Source organism: Grus americana, chromosome 9 (assembly GCF_028858705.1).
Source record: "Grus americana isolate bGruAme1 chromosome 9, bGruAme1.mat, whole genome shotgun sequence".
Lineage (NCBI taxonomy): Eukaryota > Metazoa > Chordata > Aves > Gruiformes > Gruidae > Grus > Grus americana.
In genome coordinates, this window is record NC_072860.1 from 12,351,070 (window position 1) to 12,371,577 (window position 20,508).

At 39.5% G+C, this 20,508-nt stretch overlaps 1 protein-coding gene across 1 annotated transcript in view; it reads right to left on the reverse strand.

Moving 5' to 3' along the window:
* SLC9A9 (solute carrier family 9 member A9) overlaps positions 1-20,508 on the reverse strand; it is a 214,479-nt gene that overhangs the window by 59,794 nt on the left and 134,177 nt on the right. The window contains exon 13 of the mRNA XM_054835998.1: positions 2,440-2,488. Within this exon, the coding sequence (XP_054691973.1) occupies positions 2,440-2,488 (49 nt within the window). The remainder of the gene's footprint in view (positions 1-2,439; positions 2,489-20,508) is intronic.

Genomic DNA, 20,508 nt, shown 5'->3' on the forward strand with positions numbered 1-20,508 from the left:
ATGGAAGTCTTGACTAAATAAATTGAACTCCTCCAGAGAAGAGAAAATTGAATTTGTGGAAGGGCAGGAAAGAAGGGAGGTCAAGATGAAGAGGTAGGAAAGGAAAAGAGTTATGCAGCCATATAGCTGCTATTGCCTTTGACATAGTACTCATGAGGTGGAAGGTGTTTAAGGCTTTTTCTGCCCCTAAATAAAATCCAGGTCCCATTAGAGATATGGATTGAGAGGTTCCCACAGCAAGATAACTGTGTCCTGGTAGTTAGAGTGGTCATAGAGGAAAGAGACTCAAATCTCTGCAGCAGACCTTGTGGCTTCCCTATTCTGATGAGTACTCTGGCTGAGAAGGGAGGAGCCTAGAGGCTTATTTTCCACTAATTTTGCTGTCTTTTAAACGTCTTATTCTTGAGAAGATATTCAGTTCTTATTTCTGGTACAATCTCCCTGAAGCTCCAATTAACGGCATTGTGATTTGGCATGCGGTTTCAAGTTCATCTGGGCCGGGCGAGAGCTTTAACTGGCAGTGGGAAATAATGGCACTTGATACGTTATTTGTCCAGGGATGTATGCAAGAAAAACAACTCCTTTCACTGAGACGCAGGAAGAAAATGAAAAGTAGGTAAAGTAAATAAAAGCATCATATTAGAAATAAAGGGAAAGAAAAAAGACAACAAAGGGGAAGAAGAGGAATGAGAGAGAGATGAAATGAAAGAGAAAATTAAAAGAAATAACTGTGATAGGTACTGAGTTAAACCAAAGAGGGCTACAGAGAATGCAACAGACTTCTGAAGCAGTAAAAGATTGAGATGTCAAATACAAAAAAGTCAGACAAATGAAAATAGAATACCACAGGGGGGAAAATAATAATCAGAGCAGCAAAACTATCTTCCAAGTTAAAATTTACTACTATAAGGAATGCTGACTTGGACATGATAGGGCATGAAAGGTGTTATATTTATTTACACCTTCTGTGTTGTATTACTGAGTTTTGTCACCAGAGGTAGGTGTTAATCCACAGGGCACAATCGGGATGCTGGATGTGTTATTGTTATTCAAAAACATGATTATTTTCATTGTTAATAAAAGGATGAGAAAATTAGATGCCTGTTGACTTCTGAAGAAATCAGTTTTTCACAAAACATGCATTCAGTCAATTTTATACTGCATTCAGCAGATCTGTGGTAATTTGAGTGCTGCAAAGTAGAAAATTTCTGAAAGGATATACCTTTAAAATCCAGTCAAGAATAGATTTAAGATTAAGGTTCTCTGTCCTGGCCTTGGTCAGAATTTGGGCACAGGCATTACAGGAATTCCTACCAAGATGCTTAAGAAAGTGATATTACTGATTAGTCCCCTCAGACTCAGAAAAAATCAGTATCTTGGCATGGTACAATGAAGTGTTATGCTAGCCCTTTTAATAGCAACTGAGTTGTAAAACTAAGGGATATGGTTTGATATGAATAACATTCTTTTTCCTTTTATTCCAAAGAAATGTTAGGACAGTTAGGCACCTGAATGCCATTCACTTTCAATGAAAGTTGAGACCATAAATGCCTTCAGATATGTGCAAATGTGTAAACATTAAGACTACTCAGTACATAAGATATATTAAAATTCTGCCTAATGATCTCTTTAATGTATTTTCAAGTGATTAGAGTGTCTTATTCATGTCTTGCCCTAACTTATTTTCTACATTTATATCATCGTTGAGTGATTTCAATGTCAGTTCTAGTTGTGCAGTCTGAAAGAATGCAGGGGATGGTACTACCTAGAAACAGGAACACAGTTAGCATCACGCACTTTGTTGCGTTTTGCTTTGACAACTTGTGAACTGTAGCATTGCTTCTCCCTAGTCGTACTGCTGTTCCACTTCCATGCTGAAACACTTGATGTCTCTGTGCATTGACTCTCTGTAGATTTCTACTGTTGCAGGCAGTGCTGCATTTGAAACAATGCCATATGTGTATGACAAAAAAGGGGGGGTGACAGATGAACAGCTGCAGCTTGTTAAACAGTCTCCTTTAGTTTAAAGTTTGCAAGTTCATAGTTTAAAGTTTGCAAGTTCACAATATACTTACGTTGCCATATGAAAAATAACTGAAAAATATTTTCAGAAACCTGAGCCACTAGAATTGAACATTAGGCATTCTCCTTTTTTATTCCAGGGAATTAAACATTGTTCTGAAATGCAATATTTGCATTTATTTACAATTTTCTTCAAAACTCCATAACATTTTTAGTTACAAAATTTTCATGAGTGTATGCACATTGAAAAATGTCTCCTTTTTTTGTACCTTGAACAATAGATGCTTTGCAGCTCCTCTTTATTTTCAACCTGCTTGTTTTAAACACTTTCAGCTATAACACTATTTTTAACAAACATGATCTGCCAACAATTGAACAGTTTTTAATTCAGCATGTATGTCTAAAATCCTGACATACCTGGCTTGCAGTTTCTGCTTTCAGATCTTCATCTGGATCTACGCCAACTCTGGTAAAAAAAAAACCACAAAGCAGACACATGATAATGGTCTGATATATATTAGACAACTTTGAGGGTAGAAATGTTTCTCTTGTGCCACTCATTTCGTACTAGGTGAGAAATGCAGAGAAGAGCTGGCAAAACATTAAGATCACTTTTTTTTAATCAAGGAAGTTCTTAATAAATTTTTAGGAAACTTGAGATTCTTTTTAACTGCCACTCATGACACCTGAGATTGGATCTTTACCCTGGCTCTGATCCATAGCTGGGGAGAGACAATCAAGTCATTAAATGGTGCTATGAAATCCTTAATTACTGGCAGAAGAGAGGTGTCGAGGAGGAGCTAGAGAGGTATGTGGAGGATAGGACTGCAGGACTCTGGCGTTTCTTGACTGTGCTGCGTTATGGATAGCTTGTAGCATTTGGAAAGGGCTTTACTTGGCACACAATGGATAGGGAAGCCAAACCAAAGAGGAGAGGAGACTGCAGTGGGTGATGTGCAAGACGATGCGAACCTGGGTGGCATTTTACTCATACAGACAGGAAAAAAACCAAAATTGGCTGTTAAAAGTGATGTGGTGGAAGAATTTTGAATATGGCTGATACTCAGAACTGAGGAGAAACGCAACTGAGAAATGTTATGAGTTGGATGACAGAGGCTTGTGCTGATGTTCGCAGCAAGAAAGGACGGAGAGCAGTGAGGGATGATCATAACAAACCTTCTTATCACCAGAACGTGAAGCCCACAGCTAGGGGTGACCAACAGGCCCCGAATGCCTCACAAGCTCCCACACAGTATCTGAGCTAATACAGAATTTACTGGTGCAAAGAAAATGTACTCTTTCACTAGATATTAATTTAAGGCCACTTTACTTTTTATCTGCTAGTCTTTGTTCTTGAGTATATTTTTGCTTTTGGTAATAACACATCAAAACTGACTTTAAAATAATATTTAATATTAACAATTACATCCCTCAGCATTCTCTCCTGTAAATATTATGCACACTTAGTCAGAGACAATGAGAGAGCTATATGCAAAGTAGATGCTTTTTATATGTAAATACTCAATGGAAGAGAAAAAAACCACATTTGTTTCTATCATAGCTCTTGAGTGTCAACAAATCCAAGTCCTTCAGGCATAAATATTTCCATCTTTTTATTAAAAATAACGATCCTGGTGCTGACTCAACAAGGAGACAGAATGAATAGCTGTTTCCTTCCCTTTTTTTTTGTCCTGTTGTTCTTTAAATTGCTAGAAAAAGCTTCTGATGGCACTAACCTATTCATTAGTTTGGAGTAAAGCAAGTTAGGTGTTTTGTTTCATTAAAATGGAAATATTTGCATGGGAAAAGAAAAAGAAACATTACATAGCAATTTAACCATCTGTCTGACATTGGATTTGTTATTGTCACGTACAGAACAGTGGTGTCTAGGGCCTTATCTGTTCTTGGCATTGTAAAACTAAGCAGTGTGAGACAGCCCTGTGCTGCAGAGCGTACAGTGTAACTACAGCGGGATGTGAAGGCTGAAACAATGGCACAAATGGTGGTGCGATGGGCCCAAACTCATAAACCAGGTCAGAATCAGAAAGAAACTCCCATTCTCCTAAATGCAGTTACATGTTTATTAGAGTACACTTATTTGCTAGATGTATTCACCGACAACACTACTTGGCCACTACAGAAATACACCAGCAGTACAGTAGTTAAGGGTCTGCACAGTTCTGGAAATAAAAAAGTTCAAAGCATTTATGCATGATAGGTGCAGCTGAAAGGCTACAGCACAAACTTCCCCACGCTCTCCTCTCCTTAATGAGCTTGACTTGACCTCAAAAAATCAGTCTCCTGGGACAGAAGTAATTTAGCCTTCGTGCAGTTCTGAACTTACTGGAGTTGAGAAACTGCCAGTTCTGACTGATTGCGTGTGTTGGGTTGTGATGCGTTTATTATAGAATGAGCTAAGACAACAGAAAACATTTCACCCGGGACTAAAAGGACTGTAAGAGCAAATGGGAAAAAGCGTAGGTAGGCAATGGGGCCAACAGGAACCAGAGTTTCTGGCTGCGATTTCATTTCAGTAACAGTGATATAACTACTAACTAAGCATTGACAACAGGAATCCACTGGCATAGGAAAAAAACTGGATTTACAGTTTTGCAGAATTTGTGGTATGCTTAAGCTTCCCTGCATGTTTAATTTCTAATCCTTATAGCTACAGAGATAGCTAGCAGTTTTGTTTATTCTGCAGATAATAGATTATTATAATATGGCACATATGAAGATACTTAGGAGAAATCTCAACAGGAGTATAAGATTTAAAGCCAGAAAAAACCCCCAGCAATAAATATGTATAATGAAATCACGCTTCTGTCTTAGATTTTTCATATATGAAAAAGAAAAGTCGTCTCCTGTGCCACAGGAATGCCACAGAGCTGCAGCTGATGCTTTCCTTTGGTCTCTACTCTGGTTTACAGCACAGGGTCAGATGCTGTCGCTGTTTTTCTCATGGAATAGAATCTTGCTGCTGGAAATTAGCATGGATAGCAAAATGTTTCCTATTGATTTAAAGTCCCTTGGGAAAAGGATCAGATAATTCTTTGCATTCTATGGGAGAGTTTTTTAATGCATTAAAATTGCAATATATTTTTGTAATAATTTGAACATTAGTAATTTTATTAAGTATGCACTAAGCAGACTCAGTTCAGTCAGTTCTGAAATTGAGGCTAATTATTTTGTATCCAAACATAGGCTTGGGAGCCTAACATCAGGTACCTAGCATTGAAAATCATGGTCTGGTATAATTAACTCCGATATACTTGACACGAACTAGAATGCTATTTTTAAATTGCAAATATTGAAAAAACAAAGCATAACAAATTGTATGAGACAGTCAAGACAACTGAAATTAAGCACAGATATGTACTTCAGGTTTACATCCTTGACTTCCTCAACAGACCTGCTACATCTAATGCTATTGCCACTAGAGTTTGCAAACTTAAAATTTATATAAATTGCTATCAAGGCTTCTAAGAAATACTCTATTTTTAATATTTGTATAAACATGTTTCCCCTTTTATCCTTCTCAGTTTTCCATTTCTGTGAGAAGATTTAATGGATGGTCAGAAAAATATTTTCTTAGTATTTTTTCTCCTTTCTTGCTGTCAACTTTGTCTCTTTTCTCCTGTTACCTTGTTTTACTTCTTGCAGTCTCCCTTTTCCATCCTTCTGTCCCACTTTCCTGGTTGGTCTCTATTCCTTGTTAATTTCTTATTGGCCTTTCTAAATAGTGTATGCTTTTATTTCTGCCTTTCTATTTTTATATCTTTTTATTCTATACATTAAACATTTAGGATGATCTCTCTTCCATAAAAACAAATGCAATGACTTTTTAATCAGATCTATATCGCAGTGGAGTTTATCTACCCTATGTATTTAGGTAGGCTTTAGTAATGTCTTAGATTGAAATGCCCTAGATATGAAGGAATTAAAAATCCTGAAAGCTGCTCTGTGTTGTTCTTTTTTTTTTTTTGGGGGGGGGTGTGGTTTTTGTTTTTAAATAATGTCTGGATCAAAACCTGGATTCAGAGATTGTTCAAAGTTGCTATATTCAAAATCTGGAAGTGAAGCTTGTGACTTCAGCAATCTCTAGCAATTAGGCATAAGCATTGCTAGGAACTGTGCATTAGTCTGCAGAAGTACCCTTTACAGTTGGCGGTATTTAAATCCCTGTGTGCTATCAAGTGCATCATTTTTTAGCAACAGTCGGAATACGTTTGGTAATAAGAGGAGGAATTTGTCACTGAATACAAAGCAGTCGATAACATCTTTTCTTATGTGGCTTGAAATGAAAATGGATAGAAAGATAAATCCCAAATTGTCAGGGGAACCAGCAGTAAGAAATACAAAACCAATCCATAGGAATGCTGAGTAGTAAATCACTATTCAGTCATTGCAAACTTTTAATTTCCTCACTTCAAATCACCACAAAGTCAACACTGTAGGATTAAATCTCTGCTTTCTACAGTGAAGTTGCAGAAAAACATATAGACTCATGTCTTCGTGATGATCTAGGCATGCAGAGTGGAACTTTTTGTGTCTATACTTACAAGTGTGATTCTCAACCCTCCCTCACTTTAGGTGCCAGGAAATCTGTAAATAGAGACATTTCTCTGAAATCTAAATTCTAATTACTGAAATTCTACTTCTGGGCCTATATAGGCTTTCTGTATTTGCAGAATGGAGCCTGGCTCATGGAAGCTGAATCTTGCTTGCAGTCACTCCTAGCGTGGTTTGCACCTACCGTATACTCACACTGGTTAGCTGTCCTCCAGATGAAGCAGCCAGGATTGCTTTTATTTGAAACATGTCCTGACAGCATGTAGTTGATCCCATCCTCTTTTTATTTAATGACTCATCAATTTGAATGTCCTGCAAAGAACTAGAAAGCCTGGTTTCATCAGTCACCTCAAACTGAGGTGATTCCACACCACGCTTCTCAAAAGTGCCATAAATACTGGTCTGAGAATGACATGGATGGTGGCACGATCCACTGTCCTGCTAATGTTGTCCTGTTGTACCAAACATCTTTCAACTTCAAGCACCAATGAAGCCCCAAGAAGGAGTTGTTTGTAGGTGTATTATTTAATGCAGCTAATGATTTAATGAACAAAATATCAGGCTTGGGAAAGCTTACAAGATAATTGTCTCCTAATGTGAGTAAAAATCTTCCCTGATCTACATGTATGATGGTGAATATCTACCTGATGGAACAGCTGTCAGATAAGGGTCAGAATTAGCCATGTCTCCTCTACTTCCTTTTCTAGATCAGTGGGGAAACAAAGGTAATTCAAGAGGTGAAAAGTCTGGCATCTCTTTCTGTTCCTGGCCTCAGACTATGCAATGGGGATAATAATACTTCCTCCACACCATTGCTCATCTGTTTTGTGTATTTAACTTGTAACTGCACGTCCTTCGTTATGTTTGTACAAAATCTAGCTTAGCAGTGCTGCTGTAAAATAATTAATAACAATATTGGCTTCTTTGCTTGTCAAAGGTTTTACTGGAAGAATTCACCTACTCAGCGCAATTGCCTCAGCCTTCCACTGGTTGTCTCATTGTAGGTAAAACAGTCTTTAAGCCTCAGCTTATATCTCAAAAACTGCACATACCAGGAAGGTTTTTCTAAGTGATTTATAACCCAATTTTCAAAGATGGCCATTAAACAGCATTTGCAACAGGAGTCTTGAATATTTTTGCATGAATAAATCTGAAGCTTGTAGTTATCCATCATCAGCATATTGCATTCAGTACAGAATTATTAACTGTAAAGACTAGAAACATGAGCAAAATCCAAAAAAGATTGTTTCACCATCTCTAATAAACCATTATAATTGAAATTAAAAAACCTTCAGGATAAATAATGATTGCTCAGGCCATTATTCTTGTCCATATGGGAGTGTGATGTGTATTTCTAACAAACTGACACCTAAAATCTGCTTTTGCTTCTAGATTGCTATATTGCTGCTACATATTGCTATTGCTGTGGACGGATGCTGTCAAAAACATCTGCTTTTTTATAGTACGATGTTTTGATTGACATAAACCCCATGGAGAATTATGGCATGAGCATAGATCTTCAAAGTTCAGCTCAAGCTGATTTCATTAATATGTGAAAACACTTTAGTTTAGGTTTAAGGCAAGAATAATCACTTGTGTCTCACAGCAGAAAGAACAAATGAGTTTAATTTCATGCTGAGAAAGATTAAAACAAATTATCAGGTAAATGATGCTTTCTAAATGGTTATGACAGCTGTTTGTCATGTGGCTAATGCTTTCTATCTTATATACACTATATACTGAAACAGTATGATTTTAAACCTGTAGAATCACGTAAGAGATAAGTGTGCCAGAGTTTGACTTTTGAACTTGTAATTTCATAAAACTGGTAAGATAATATTTTGGGAAACGCTACTGCTAACCATTAGTGCTACAGTCAAGGTCTATGGACTGTTTTTGGTGGACATATGGAGAACTACTTGGTTGTAGATTTGGCAATTAATATGACTAACTGTATAAATGCCTTCCAAGTAAAGAAGGGCTGCAATGCATGAAGATAATGTGTAAATGCAAATAGAAGATAAGGTTGTGGAAGGAAGTGTAGTGCTCTGAGATCCACAAGTTATAGTCTCTAGATGTGATCTTAAGTATCAGATTATGGATAATGCAAAATTGTGGATAATGTCACTGCATAAAATTTTACCAATCACTTCCCTACAGCTGTGCAGCTGTGTGAAGTAAAATGCTAAAATTTAAAAATAGATGATGGCTTACATTTACATTTACATCATGTACTTATGCAGATAGTAACTAGAATGATGAGCTGGATCTTTAGATATCTGGTATCTGATTCTCTATTCTGTTAATCCTATTTTATCTTGATATCGGGGGAGGGACTAAAATGATTTGGTCATTTTGAAGTAACAAGGTACATCTGTATGGCAGAATGCAGTATCAGATGTCTTACAATCAAGACAGAATAGCACTCCAGCTCAGGAGTTGTGAGAAGCAGTCATTTATGTCCCTATAATGCTTCTGGCACACACAGTAGATTATGAATGTCATTGTGCTATGTGAATAGACCTCTAGTGAGGAATCAGGCCTCTTGCTTAAAAATACAAACCAAAGTTGACTAAAATGAGCATCATTTAACTTCTGTAGAATTTTTAGAAATCATAATTTGTAGTAGTATCAGTGCATGTGAATAGAATTGGAATAAAATCAGCATGAAGTTCGCCAGCAACTAAAATAATGTGAACTGTGTAGCGACTATGTGAGAACTGGGACTTGTTTTCAGATTTAAGGAAAGATCATTGTAGTAGATTCTCAATCTAGAATAAGAGGTGTTATAGTGTTCATTACTTTATGATACATAGGCTTGTTACAACATCTAGCTGGATGGGAAATGCAGGTGGTGTATTTATGCCCACAGACACAATAATTGCACAAATTACATTGAATTCCATGACAAATTGGAAAAGTAGCAGCTACTGACTCTGCCAAACCCACTCCACATGCTTACTTTGCCCTAATGGCATACTACTTATAGCTAACTAAGCAGACCTAACTCATAACGCATTGCTGCAAGTCAGTTCATGACTTTTTCATATTCAGGCAGTGGTCTGCATGTGATTCCCATTTTAAAGCTTGATTCTGAAAAATGTAGGGCAAGGCCATTTTACATTCATGTGGATATATGTACCTGTGTGCAGTCTTTAAGGATCCAAAGACGGAATCTTTGGAACTACGAAGATGATTAGGGGACTGGAGCATTTCTTGTACAAGGAAAGGCCGAGAGACCTGGGTCCGTTTAGTCTGGAGAAGAGAAGACTAAGAGGGGATCTTATCAACACTTACAAATATCTAAAGGGTGGATGCCTAGAGGAAGGGGCCAGACTCTTCTCTATGGTGTCTAGTGACAGGACAAGGGACAATGGGCACAAACTGGAAAACAGGAAGTTCCATCTGAACATGAGAAGAAACTTCTTTACTTTGGGGGTGACCAAGCACTGGAACAGGCTGCCCAGAGAGGCTGTGGAGCCTCCTTCTCTGGAGATATTCAAAACCCACCTGGACACAATCCTGTGCAGCATGCTCTAAGTGATCCTGCTGTGGTGGGGGTGGGAGGGGCCTGGACTAGATCTCCAGAGGTCCCTTCCAACCCCTACCAAGCTGTGAATCCAAACTCACAGTTGCTTCCTGCCTCTGATACTAAGTGAGTGCATGAGAAATTGGATTTCTATGCTTCCTCTAGAACTGTTTTCTTGGACTTCACAAGAGTTGCCCAATTAAATATCTTCAGTGTGTGGCCCATAGACAGCTAGTGATACCTACAGACCCTTGGCAGCAATGTTAATCATCCACTCAGGACATTGGCTGATAGCACTATTTTGCTTCTTTTCTGTACTGATATCTCTTCTGTGAAACTCTCCCTTGCTTTAATTTTTGGTTTCCCCTTTATGTTTGGTTTATAGATGCTTATAGTCGTATGTTATTCCTGTATCTTTCATTGCTCTCTGGTATGTGATTCAGCTATCATCTTCTACTTTGCTGCTTATAGCTCTACTTTGCTGAGTAACAATTCACTTGCATGGATTCTTTTTCCTACTCCTTCCTTAGGGAGAAGAAAAGACTTTCATAAAATGGTATTTTTAGTAGCGCAAATTTAGATTAATAAACTTTCTGTTTTAAAGTATATGGAAAAGTCCACCACGCTTCCCCACTTTTTGTATCCTTATCTGGAAAATGTCTATCTCGGATGCAATTGTTTTTCTAGGAGCTTGGCAATGTCCTGATCCCTCTGGGACTTCAGCAAAGCTTTGTTCTGTTCCCGTTCCTTAGTAAGGACTGGTCCATGTGTCATGTGCTTGTGCGTCAGCCATTCCCCTGCCCCAGAAAAGCAGTTTTTCTTCATCCTTCCTTTTTCTAAAATGCCCCCTATGGCGCTTGTTAGACTCAGTGGCAGTGTGAGGGGAGGTTTCCACAGGCACTGGCATGGGCCTAACTGCTCCCTTCCAAGCCAACGTCACTGGTGTCATTGACTTCAAAAGGAGCAAAGTTATACCAGCACCGAGTGTTTCCAAAGAGCCTTTCCTTGGTATTTTTGGTATCTCTCAGCATTCCTGAGCTGTGCAGGGATGTGGTGGTCATTCTAATTTTTCACTTACCATTGTACGGGCCCTTCCTGGTATTGCTGTCATTTGCTATTTTCTCAGTGAAAGAAACAGTTTCATGGAGCTCATTTATGTAAAACCCAAGATCTTTAGAACAAGACAAGCACTTTACTGCCTGCTTTTCAAGCATTTAAATTCTGTCTATATAATCCCTCTTGTTTTGAAGAGCAAGAAGAGCAGAAAGTCCAGAGCAGTGTCATAAGGCTACATGGCCATAGTTAGTCACTGCCCTTCTCAGTTACACTCTTCAATTATTGAACAGGTATGCGACTACTTGTAGGTGATCAGACATAGGTTTATGGGCAAAGGATGGGAAAGCTTGAAAGGAGGACTGTAATCCTTCTAAATTTTTATCTTTAATCTCACCTACAGAAAAATCCCAAACCCTCAGCAAATCTAAAATTTGGGATAACTCCATTGCTACCAGAAAATGAAACTTTCATGCTAACAGTAGAATCTTTAATATTAAAATATTACAAAATTATTAAAAATTGGGTTTGTTCTAAACTGGAAAAAATCTGTTCAGGCTCAATTGAGATGCAGACGCCTCTGGAGAAAAATGTGGTTACAAGGTCACATCACTCAGGAATACTACACTGTGATTAGAGAAACTGAAAAATAATAACACATGAAAAATAATGTAACTTGAATAATTTTCTAAAACTGCAAGAGAAGTTTAGACATGAGGAATGTGCATGACAGTAGCTGGGATATACAGTGCAATTATCATTTCCTCAACTGCATTTTGTCATTTAGTTTTCACCTGAGTTTTATGTCTGATAAGAGGTGAGACTCCTAGAATAAGAGGGACCCCTTGATGTCATATTATAGCATTGGTACAGGATAGGATTTGGTATCTCTCTTGGTAGTAATGAGATTATTTGCTTTGAGTGCTAACCCAGTAAATCCCAACAAAATTGAGCTTTTGAAATATTATAGGATCACAGCACAGATTGGCAAGGCTGTCATGAGGTGACTGTGATGCCTCCCATCCAAACTCTTTGCTCTGTTTTTGGGGGAGGACGTATGTTTTGATTTCCCTTACTTTAAGCCTCTTGTATTTTGAATAGCACGTATTGGGACTGATATCAGCCTCCAGGTGTTAAGGACAAGTGATCACACAGAGCGAAGGAGCTACTGGTGATGGCAGGTGGTTTTTTTTTTGCTTTACCTTAAGATGTTGCAAAGTGGAGAGCTATAGACACATGAATGCATCTCTGTACCATCCTTTCAATAAAAGGCAGTACACAAAACACAACATTCATAAGCCTCCACATGCTTTAAGAAATTCAGTATTATTACCACACCTCTTTCCATGTTGTGAGGAAGTCTATAGATCAAATGCTCTGTACACAATTCTGAAACTGTATTAATAAACAGCCCTGGAACATTATTAAAATACATTTTCAGTTAATGCAAAAAGACAGAAACACCACGGCATTACAAGAAATATCATTTTTGCACATAGCAAATGTCCTAACTGGTACTTTTATGAACTCTATGGAGATGAACACAGCTTTCAAATAAAAAAAAAAAGCCAGGAATTAGGCCATTTTGTTGGCATCTTACTTAGACTACTAATGAGCTTTGCCAGCCAGGAAAAATGAGAACTGATTTTACAAAAGATCTGTATGAGGAAAAGAAACTGTGCTCAGATGTATTTTGACAATTTCCTACAGATGAAGCTAGTTAATTCTTGGCCCAGAAATAACAGTTCCCTCCAGTGAATTATGTCAATGATTTTTAGAGCAGTATAATGTTTGTTCTCTGAATCACTTTAGGTGTCTGTTCCTTTATTTTCCTTGAACATAAACAGCACAGCTTTGGAAGGAAGCCCAGGCCATTGTAGATGCGTTACATTATTGCTAATGTGATTAACCCAAAGTAAAACATTAAATGCTCCTGAGGCATTAGTCTAAATAATGAGATGACCAACTCTAAGTTCCCTGGGCTCACAGCATGGGGAAAAACATATAATGTACTTCATCTTTCGCATCGACGTTTGAAATTTATCATATAAAGCTGGTACGGGGAGCAATTCTGTGTATAGCCATTTTAAGTAAATAGTAGTGCTGGTCAAGCTAAATGTACGCTACAACCAAAACACACTGAGTAAATGCTACTTGCTTTGCTGCTGGTGACGAGGTACCTTATGTGAAAGCTGTCACTGATCTTTCCGTTTAGGCTGCTCTTTTCACAAGCAGATTGTAAATCAACTGTGTTGCTTACGTTCATATTTAATTCCTGGTTTGAACTATGTTCACCTAAGTTCTGTCTGAAATACTCAGAACAGCAGGAAATGATGGTAAGGACTTGCATGGATTCATTGACCCAAGGCTGTATAAAACAGATATATGGTATATCGGAGAATATACCTTCAAAGATACGCTGTACAATTGTTTTATCAAAGGGTAAATCAAAATGGCATTTCTGAATTCTTGAAATGGTCTTAACCATGCAGCTCAACGGCCTTTAGAGCTGAGATCACTACATTCATAAGCAGATACATTGCAGTTGGTAATCTGAGTAAGCATTGATAGGATTTCTTCATGTTTCTTCATCTAGAAGTAAATATTGTAGGACAGAGAGCGCTCTGTTAGCTGTAACTTAGTCATATAAACATAGAAAAAAGCTGCTATGAGATTAAAAAAATGTCTTTATCTTATTTTTATTTTAGTTATCTATTTTCAGTTCAGATGCATACTCATTAAATTTTGACAACTCTGGGCATTCACCTTCTTTTTACATTTGAAATTACAAATCAAGCTTTATAAAGGAAGAACCTAGGGAAAAGTCTCAGATTGAGTAAAATGTTATATACTAAAATGGAGGAGTTTTACCTAAATTTTCATTGTCTGATGTGTGCAGTGTCAAAAATTATTACTCTTTCAGTTTTAATGGCAGAGAAACACCTCTGCACATTTGTGTTGAAACGTGCTTTAAAGCCACTTTAAATACGGCAGGATGAACAGTAGTGTCATTTGTGAAGACAACGTTCTAAAACACTGCTTAGGGGAAAATGTAACTTTTCATTTCTTTTACAACACTTTGCTTCCAAAAACAAAGAATATAAAAAGGCTCAAAATGACAGCCATTTTATTTAATTTTGTTACGCATTAAAAAGCCATCCTACATAGATTACACGCTCCTAACATGGTAAATATCAATTAAAGCATAATAGTCTTTTCGACAGAGAGTGGCTATATGGAAGTGCTGGAAAAGTATGCTCCCCTTCATCATCTAGTGTTTATCTCATTCCATTTTTTTTTTTTTTTTTTTAATTCATGAATTGTTTTATTCCCCTATAATCTCAGTCTGATAGTTGTGCTGTTGAGTTTAGACAATGTAGATTTCTGTTGATTTTAAATTTGCTTTTGCAATATAATCCTTCCTTCAGAAACTTGGCCATCTTTACCAGTTTCAGGCAATATGTTTAGATCTCACATGGCTGTTTCAAATAACATTATAGTTCATACAAAAACTTATTGTCTCTAAAATAGATACTGATCTGTAGTCACACTGTTGACAATGCTAGACAACACAAAAACTATTATTGATATAATTGTGCATGTGTGCATGCTCACGGACAGACTCTCCAACTCTCTGTACTACAGAGGTTCCAGAGGGAAAAAATATTTTCTAGTGCAGTTGGCAAATTTGGACCAGATGTCATCCATGATAGTGTAAGTTCTGCTAGTTACACAGTGATCATGGAGAAGAATAAACCTTTGATAGAATGTTACTCAGGTTTGGGGTTTTTTTCCTTTTCTGTTTGCAGGAGAGTTTTGCTTGTACAACAGCAGCAACAAAGACAGACACTTTTATCTTAGTTGCTGTATTTATCCAGAACTATAGGAACTGTCCTTATTTCACAGTATGTAAAATCCCTTTCTAGAGTTCAGAAAGTACTGTAAGTACAAATGTTAGGCTTGGTTTTTTACTCTTGAATTTAGTAGTTTTGCATTTTGAAATATGCATGACTTGGTAATAAATTCATTCATCTGGAGAGAATAAGAGCTTAAGTGGAATGTAAATGATCCAGAAACCCAGGTCTGGTGCCCTAACATAGGTGAAATTCAACTTCTATACATATATTTGCATTTTATCATGTAATATTCAGAAGAATTTAGGAAATATCAGGCATTTATTTTGCATTTTGAATACTTATTCTGGGAAAGCAAAGGTTTCAAATGTCGATGATAGCTTTTTCCTTTTCTGTCAGCAACTCAACTGTGGCTACAAACCTCTTGATTCTGCTAATTCTGTCCATCTCAAGTAAAAAATTTCCTAATTTTCTTTCTTTTTTTTTTTTTTTGGTAATGAACATTGTTGTCTGGTTTGCTGGGGGCTCTCTCCTAAACATGTGCTGTTTGGAGATTTTTATGCTGCCTGCAGCAGTCCTTGCAAGTCTTTTATGAGCACCCAGGAGGAGGGTTAGTCACCCCCTTGTTGAATAGTACTTATTAACTGTGACACTGTAGTTAAGGTTGATAAAACTTTCATTTTAATTAATTAAAGCCTTTATCTTTTTACAAGAACATTTGGAGACACTCTTCAAAGCTGCTAGTTTTTGAGTTTGGTTTTTTTTTTTTTAAATTTCTTCTCCTTACAACTCTATACAGCTTAAGCATAAAGCCTGAAGCACCCAGTTGAAGTTGGCTGCCATTTAAAATGAGTGCAGTGGAAAAGGGGTGCTGGGAGGATGAGGTAGGGAGTGTGCTATAAAGACTCATAGTTTTATTTATGCTTTTTGTGTTGCTTTGCAGTGTGTTGGAAGGTGTTTGATGCTCTATGGTTAAGAAAGGGCTCCATTTCATTCCCATTGTGGATTTTGCATTCTTGTAAAAATAAGAATAAACTACTGTATGCAGCAACTATGAGCCAACATCTGAATTCAAGCAGCGATGACAATGAAAGCAATAGCTTGCATGAGATAATGAAGAGGCAAAGTGAGAAAGTAGAGTGAGAAATTGCCTCAGTCAGGGATCCCCAAAGCATATTACACTTCTGCCTACAGGCCAAGAAAATAATGTTATTATGACAGCCTGCACCAGCTGAGGATCTGTCCCCATTTATCCATTGCCACTCAGCTTCCCTAGGGCTCTAAGTAATTCTTGGTGGCTAGTGACTTCAGGTATATGTGATAGTTCTGTCGGTGTATTCATAAATATGTGATACTTTGACATTGGCTCCAGGTTCCCACCTCACCGAACAGAGCAAGAAAACTTGATAGCTGAAAGGCAAGTCTAATGCTTAAAATTCCACATGCCCTGCACCCTAATGAATCAGTAAATAGTCTGAGACTGTACTTCCTAAATCTAAAGGATTTACCTTGTGTTCAAGGTATAACATTGGGATCCAGGCAGAGTACATATACAAGGGTTGAGTTGTAAACTACAGAAATGGTTTTAATTTTTTAAAAGCCCTATAAAACATAACTTTTCCTCTTGTCAAGAGAGAGCACTTATTGACAAAATTGTCAATAAATTAGGCTTTTTAAAAAGGATTTTGTGTAGTTTTTTGTTAGGAAGATTGCTGATAGTCTGTTTAGCTTGGTAAAACTCAGACTGTGGTAGAAAATGCCCCAGGGAGCTTGCTATCTAAAAGACAAAACTGGGAAGGCACGACATGCTATGAAACTCAGAAAAGATTAATTAATTTTACATTTTAAATGTATCACTGCTCCTTTCTGGGACATGCATCTTCCTTCTCTTATGTAAGTGTAGTGCAAGTTGAGGTATATATAATAAATTGGATTGAAAGTTGTGACATTTGCTTAATCTAAATTGGAGAACTTGTCACTTGTTTATAATTCAGATTTTCAATGTAAGTGATAGCAAAATAGCACACAGCCATTATGATGACATAGATTTCAAAGCGATAATGCAATACAAAGAAATGCTCTGATAGAGAATCCAATACAACGTTACTTTTTCCAGTCTTGCATTGTGCATACACAAGTAAGGATGTAGCTGCAGACTGTCTTTTGGACTTAAGCCGGCAAATAAATGATTTTATTACTTACTATGTTAATGTTTTCACATTGATATTTCTGAAGATGTTAAAGAAGGAAATAATGCTACTTTTTTGGTCAGTAAACTAAGATATGGCAATTGAACCAGATTTGGCAACTCATTTCATTGCCTGAGAAGTTTCAAGAAACCTTTCAGAATCAGTGAAATATAAAACCATGCCCAAGCATCAGTTTCAAAAGGAACATAATCATAGAATCACTATGGAAGGTTGGAAGGGACCTTAAATATCATCTAGTTCCAACCCCCCTGCTGTGGGCAGGGACACCCTCCACTAGACCACGTTGCCCAAAGCCCCATCCAACCTGGCCTTAAACACTTCCAGGGAGGGGGCATCCACAACCTCTTTGGGCAACCTGTTCCAGTGCCTCACCACTCTCACAGTAAAGAATTTCTTTCTAGCATCTGATCTAAATCAACCTTCCTTCAGCTTAAATCCATTATCCCTTGTCCTGTCACTACACTCCCTGATAAACAGTCCCTCACCAGCTTTCCTGTAGGCCCCTTCAGGTACTGGAAGGCCGCTATTAGATCTCCCTAGAGCCTTCTTTTCTCCAGGCTGAGCAATCCCAACTCTCTCAGCCTGTCCTCATAGGAAAGGTGCTCCAGCCCTCTGATCAGCTTCGTGGCCTCCTCTGGACTTGCTCCAACAGCTCCATGTCTCTCCTGTACTGGGGCCCCCAGAGCTGGATGCAGTACTCCAGGTGGGGTCTCACAAGAGCGGAGTAGAGGGGCAGGATCACCTCCCTCTACCCGCTGGTCACACCTCTTTTGATGCAGCCCAGGACATGGTTGGCTTTCTGGGCTGCAAGTGCACACTGCCGGCTCATGTTGAGCTTCTCATCAATCAATACCCCCAAGTCCTTCTCCTCAGGCCTGCTTTCAATCCATTCCTCTCCCAGCCTATAGTCGTGCTTGGGATTGCACCAACCCACGTGCAGGACCTTGCACTTGGTCTTGTTGAACTTCATGCAGTTCGCACGGGCCCAGCCTGTCAAGGTCCCTCTGGATGGCATCCCTTCCCTCCAGCGTGTCGACCACACCACACAGCTTGGTGTTGTCGACAAACTTGCTGAGGGTGCGCTCGATCCCACTGTCCATGTTGCTGACAAAGATGTTGAACAGCGCCGGTCCCAGTACCGACCCCTGAGGAACACCACTTGTCACCGTCCTCCACTTGGACATTGAGCCGTTGACCACAACTCTTTGAGAGCGACCATCCAGCCAATTCTTTATCCACCGAGTGGTCCATCCATTGAATCCATGTCTCTCCAATTTAGAGACAAGGGTGTCGTGCAGGACAGTGTCAAATGCCTTGCACAAGTCCAGGTAGATGACGTCAGCTGCCCTTCCCTTATCCACTGACGCTGTAACCTCATCATAGAAGGCCACCAAGTTTGTCAGCCACAATTTGCCCTTAGTGAAGCCACACTGGCTGTCACCAATCACCTCCTTATCTTCTATGTGTCTGAGCATAGTCTCCAGGAGGGTCTGCTCCATAATCTTGCCAGGCATGGAGGTGAGACTGACCGGCCTGTAGTTCCCTGGGTCTTCCTTTTTACCCTTCTTAAAAATGGGGGTTATGTTCCCCCTCTTCCAGTCGGGGGGAACTTCGCTGGACTGACAGGACTTCTCAAATATGATGGCGAGTGGCCTGGTCACTTCATCCGCCAGTTCCCTCAAGACCCGCGGATGCAACTCATCAGGTCCTATGGACTTGTGCACCTTCCGATTCCTTAGATATTCTCAAACCTGATCTTCTCCTACAGTGGGGGGCTCTGCATTCTCCCAGTCCCTGCCTTCTGCGACCTGGGCAGTGTGGCTCAAGCATTTGCCAGTGAAGACTGAGGCAAAGAAGTCGTTGAGTACCTCTGCCTTCTCCATATCCTGGGTAACCAGTTCACCCATTTCATTCCGGAGGGGACCCACATTTTCCCTTGTCCTCCTTTTATCACTGACATACCTATAGAAGCTTTTCTTGTTGTCCTTGACCTCCCTGGCCAGACTAATTTCTGTCAGGGCTTTGGCTTTCCTAACCTGATCCCTGGCTGCTCAGGCAGTTTCTCTGTATTCTTCCCAGGCTACCTGCCCTTGCTTCCACCCTCTGAAGGCTTCCTTTTTTTGACTTTGCCCAGGAGCTCCTTGTTCATCCACACAGGCCTCCTGGCATTTTTGCCTGACTTCCTCTTTGCTGGGATGCATTGCTCCTGAGCTTGGAGGAGGTGACCCTTGAATATTAGCCAGCTGTCTTGGGCCCCTCTTCCCTCCAGGGCTTTGTCCCATGGTACTCTACCAAGCAGATCCCTGAAGAGGCCAAAGTCTGCTCTCCTGAAGTCCAGGGTAGTAAGCTTGCTGCGCACCCTCCTTGCTGCCCTAAGGATCTTGACCTCCACCATTTCATGGTCACTGCAGCCAAGGCTACCCTTGAGCTTGATGTCCCCTACCAGGCCCTCCTTATTGGTGAGAATAAGGTCCAGCATAGCACCTCTCCTTGTGGGCTCCTCTGTCACTTGGAGGAGAAAGTTGTCATCGACACATTCCAGGAACTTCCTGGATTGCTTGCGCTCAGCTGCATTGTCCCTCCAGCAGGTGTCAGGGTGGTTGAAGTCCCCCATAAGGACCAGGGCTTGTGAGCGTGAGGCTGCTCCTATCTGCCTATAGAGGGCTTCATCTGCTCGGTCCCCCTGGTCAGGTGGCCTGTAGCAGACCCCTGCTATGATGTTCCCTGCCCCAGTGCTCCCTTTAATCCTGACCCATAGGCTCTCGGTCGGCTCCTCATCCATCCCCAGGTGGAGCTCCATGCACTCAAGCTGGTGATTGACATAGAGGGTGACGCCCCCTCCTCGCCTGCCCTGCCTGTCCTTCCTAAAGAGCCTGTACCCTTCCATCCCAACACTCCAGTCATAGGAGCTATCCCACCATGTCTCTGTAATGCCAATAAGGTCATAGCCTTGCAGGCACACACATGTCTCCAGCTCCTCTTGAGGAGCCCAAGTGCTGCCCATTTAAAATGGAAGCTAGTCACACAAAGCCTGAGATCTTCAGATCAATAAAGGAGGGTCAGATCAATGGGAGATAATGTAGTCCCACAGATTTCAGGTGGAAAAAATAATACTTGATCTTAAGTAAATTCAAATATGAGTATTTGTAAGGGTCACTAGGTCAGAAAGCATGTGAGCAATCATTTTTCTGTAGACTGCTGAATAGGGTACTGGAAGACCTGGATTCTGATATTTACTACACAGAAGATTACTGTATTTTAGTTGATG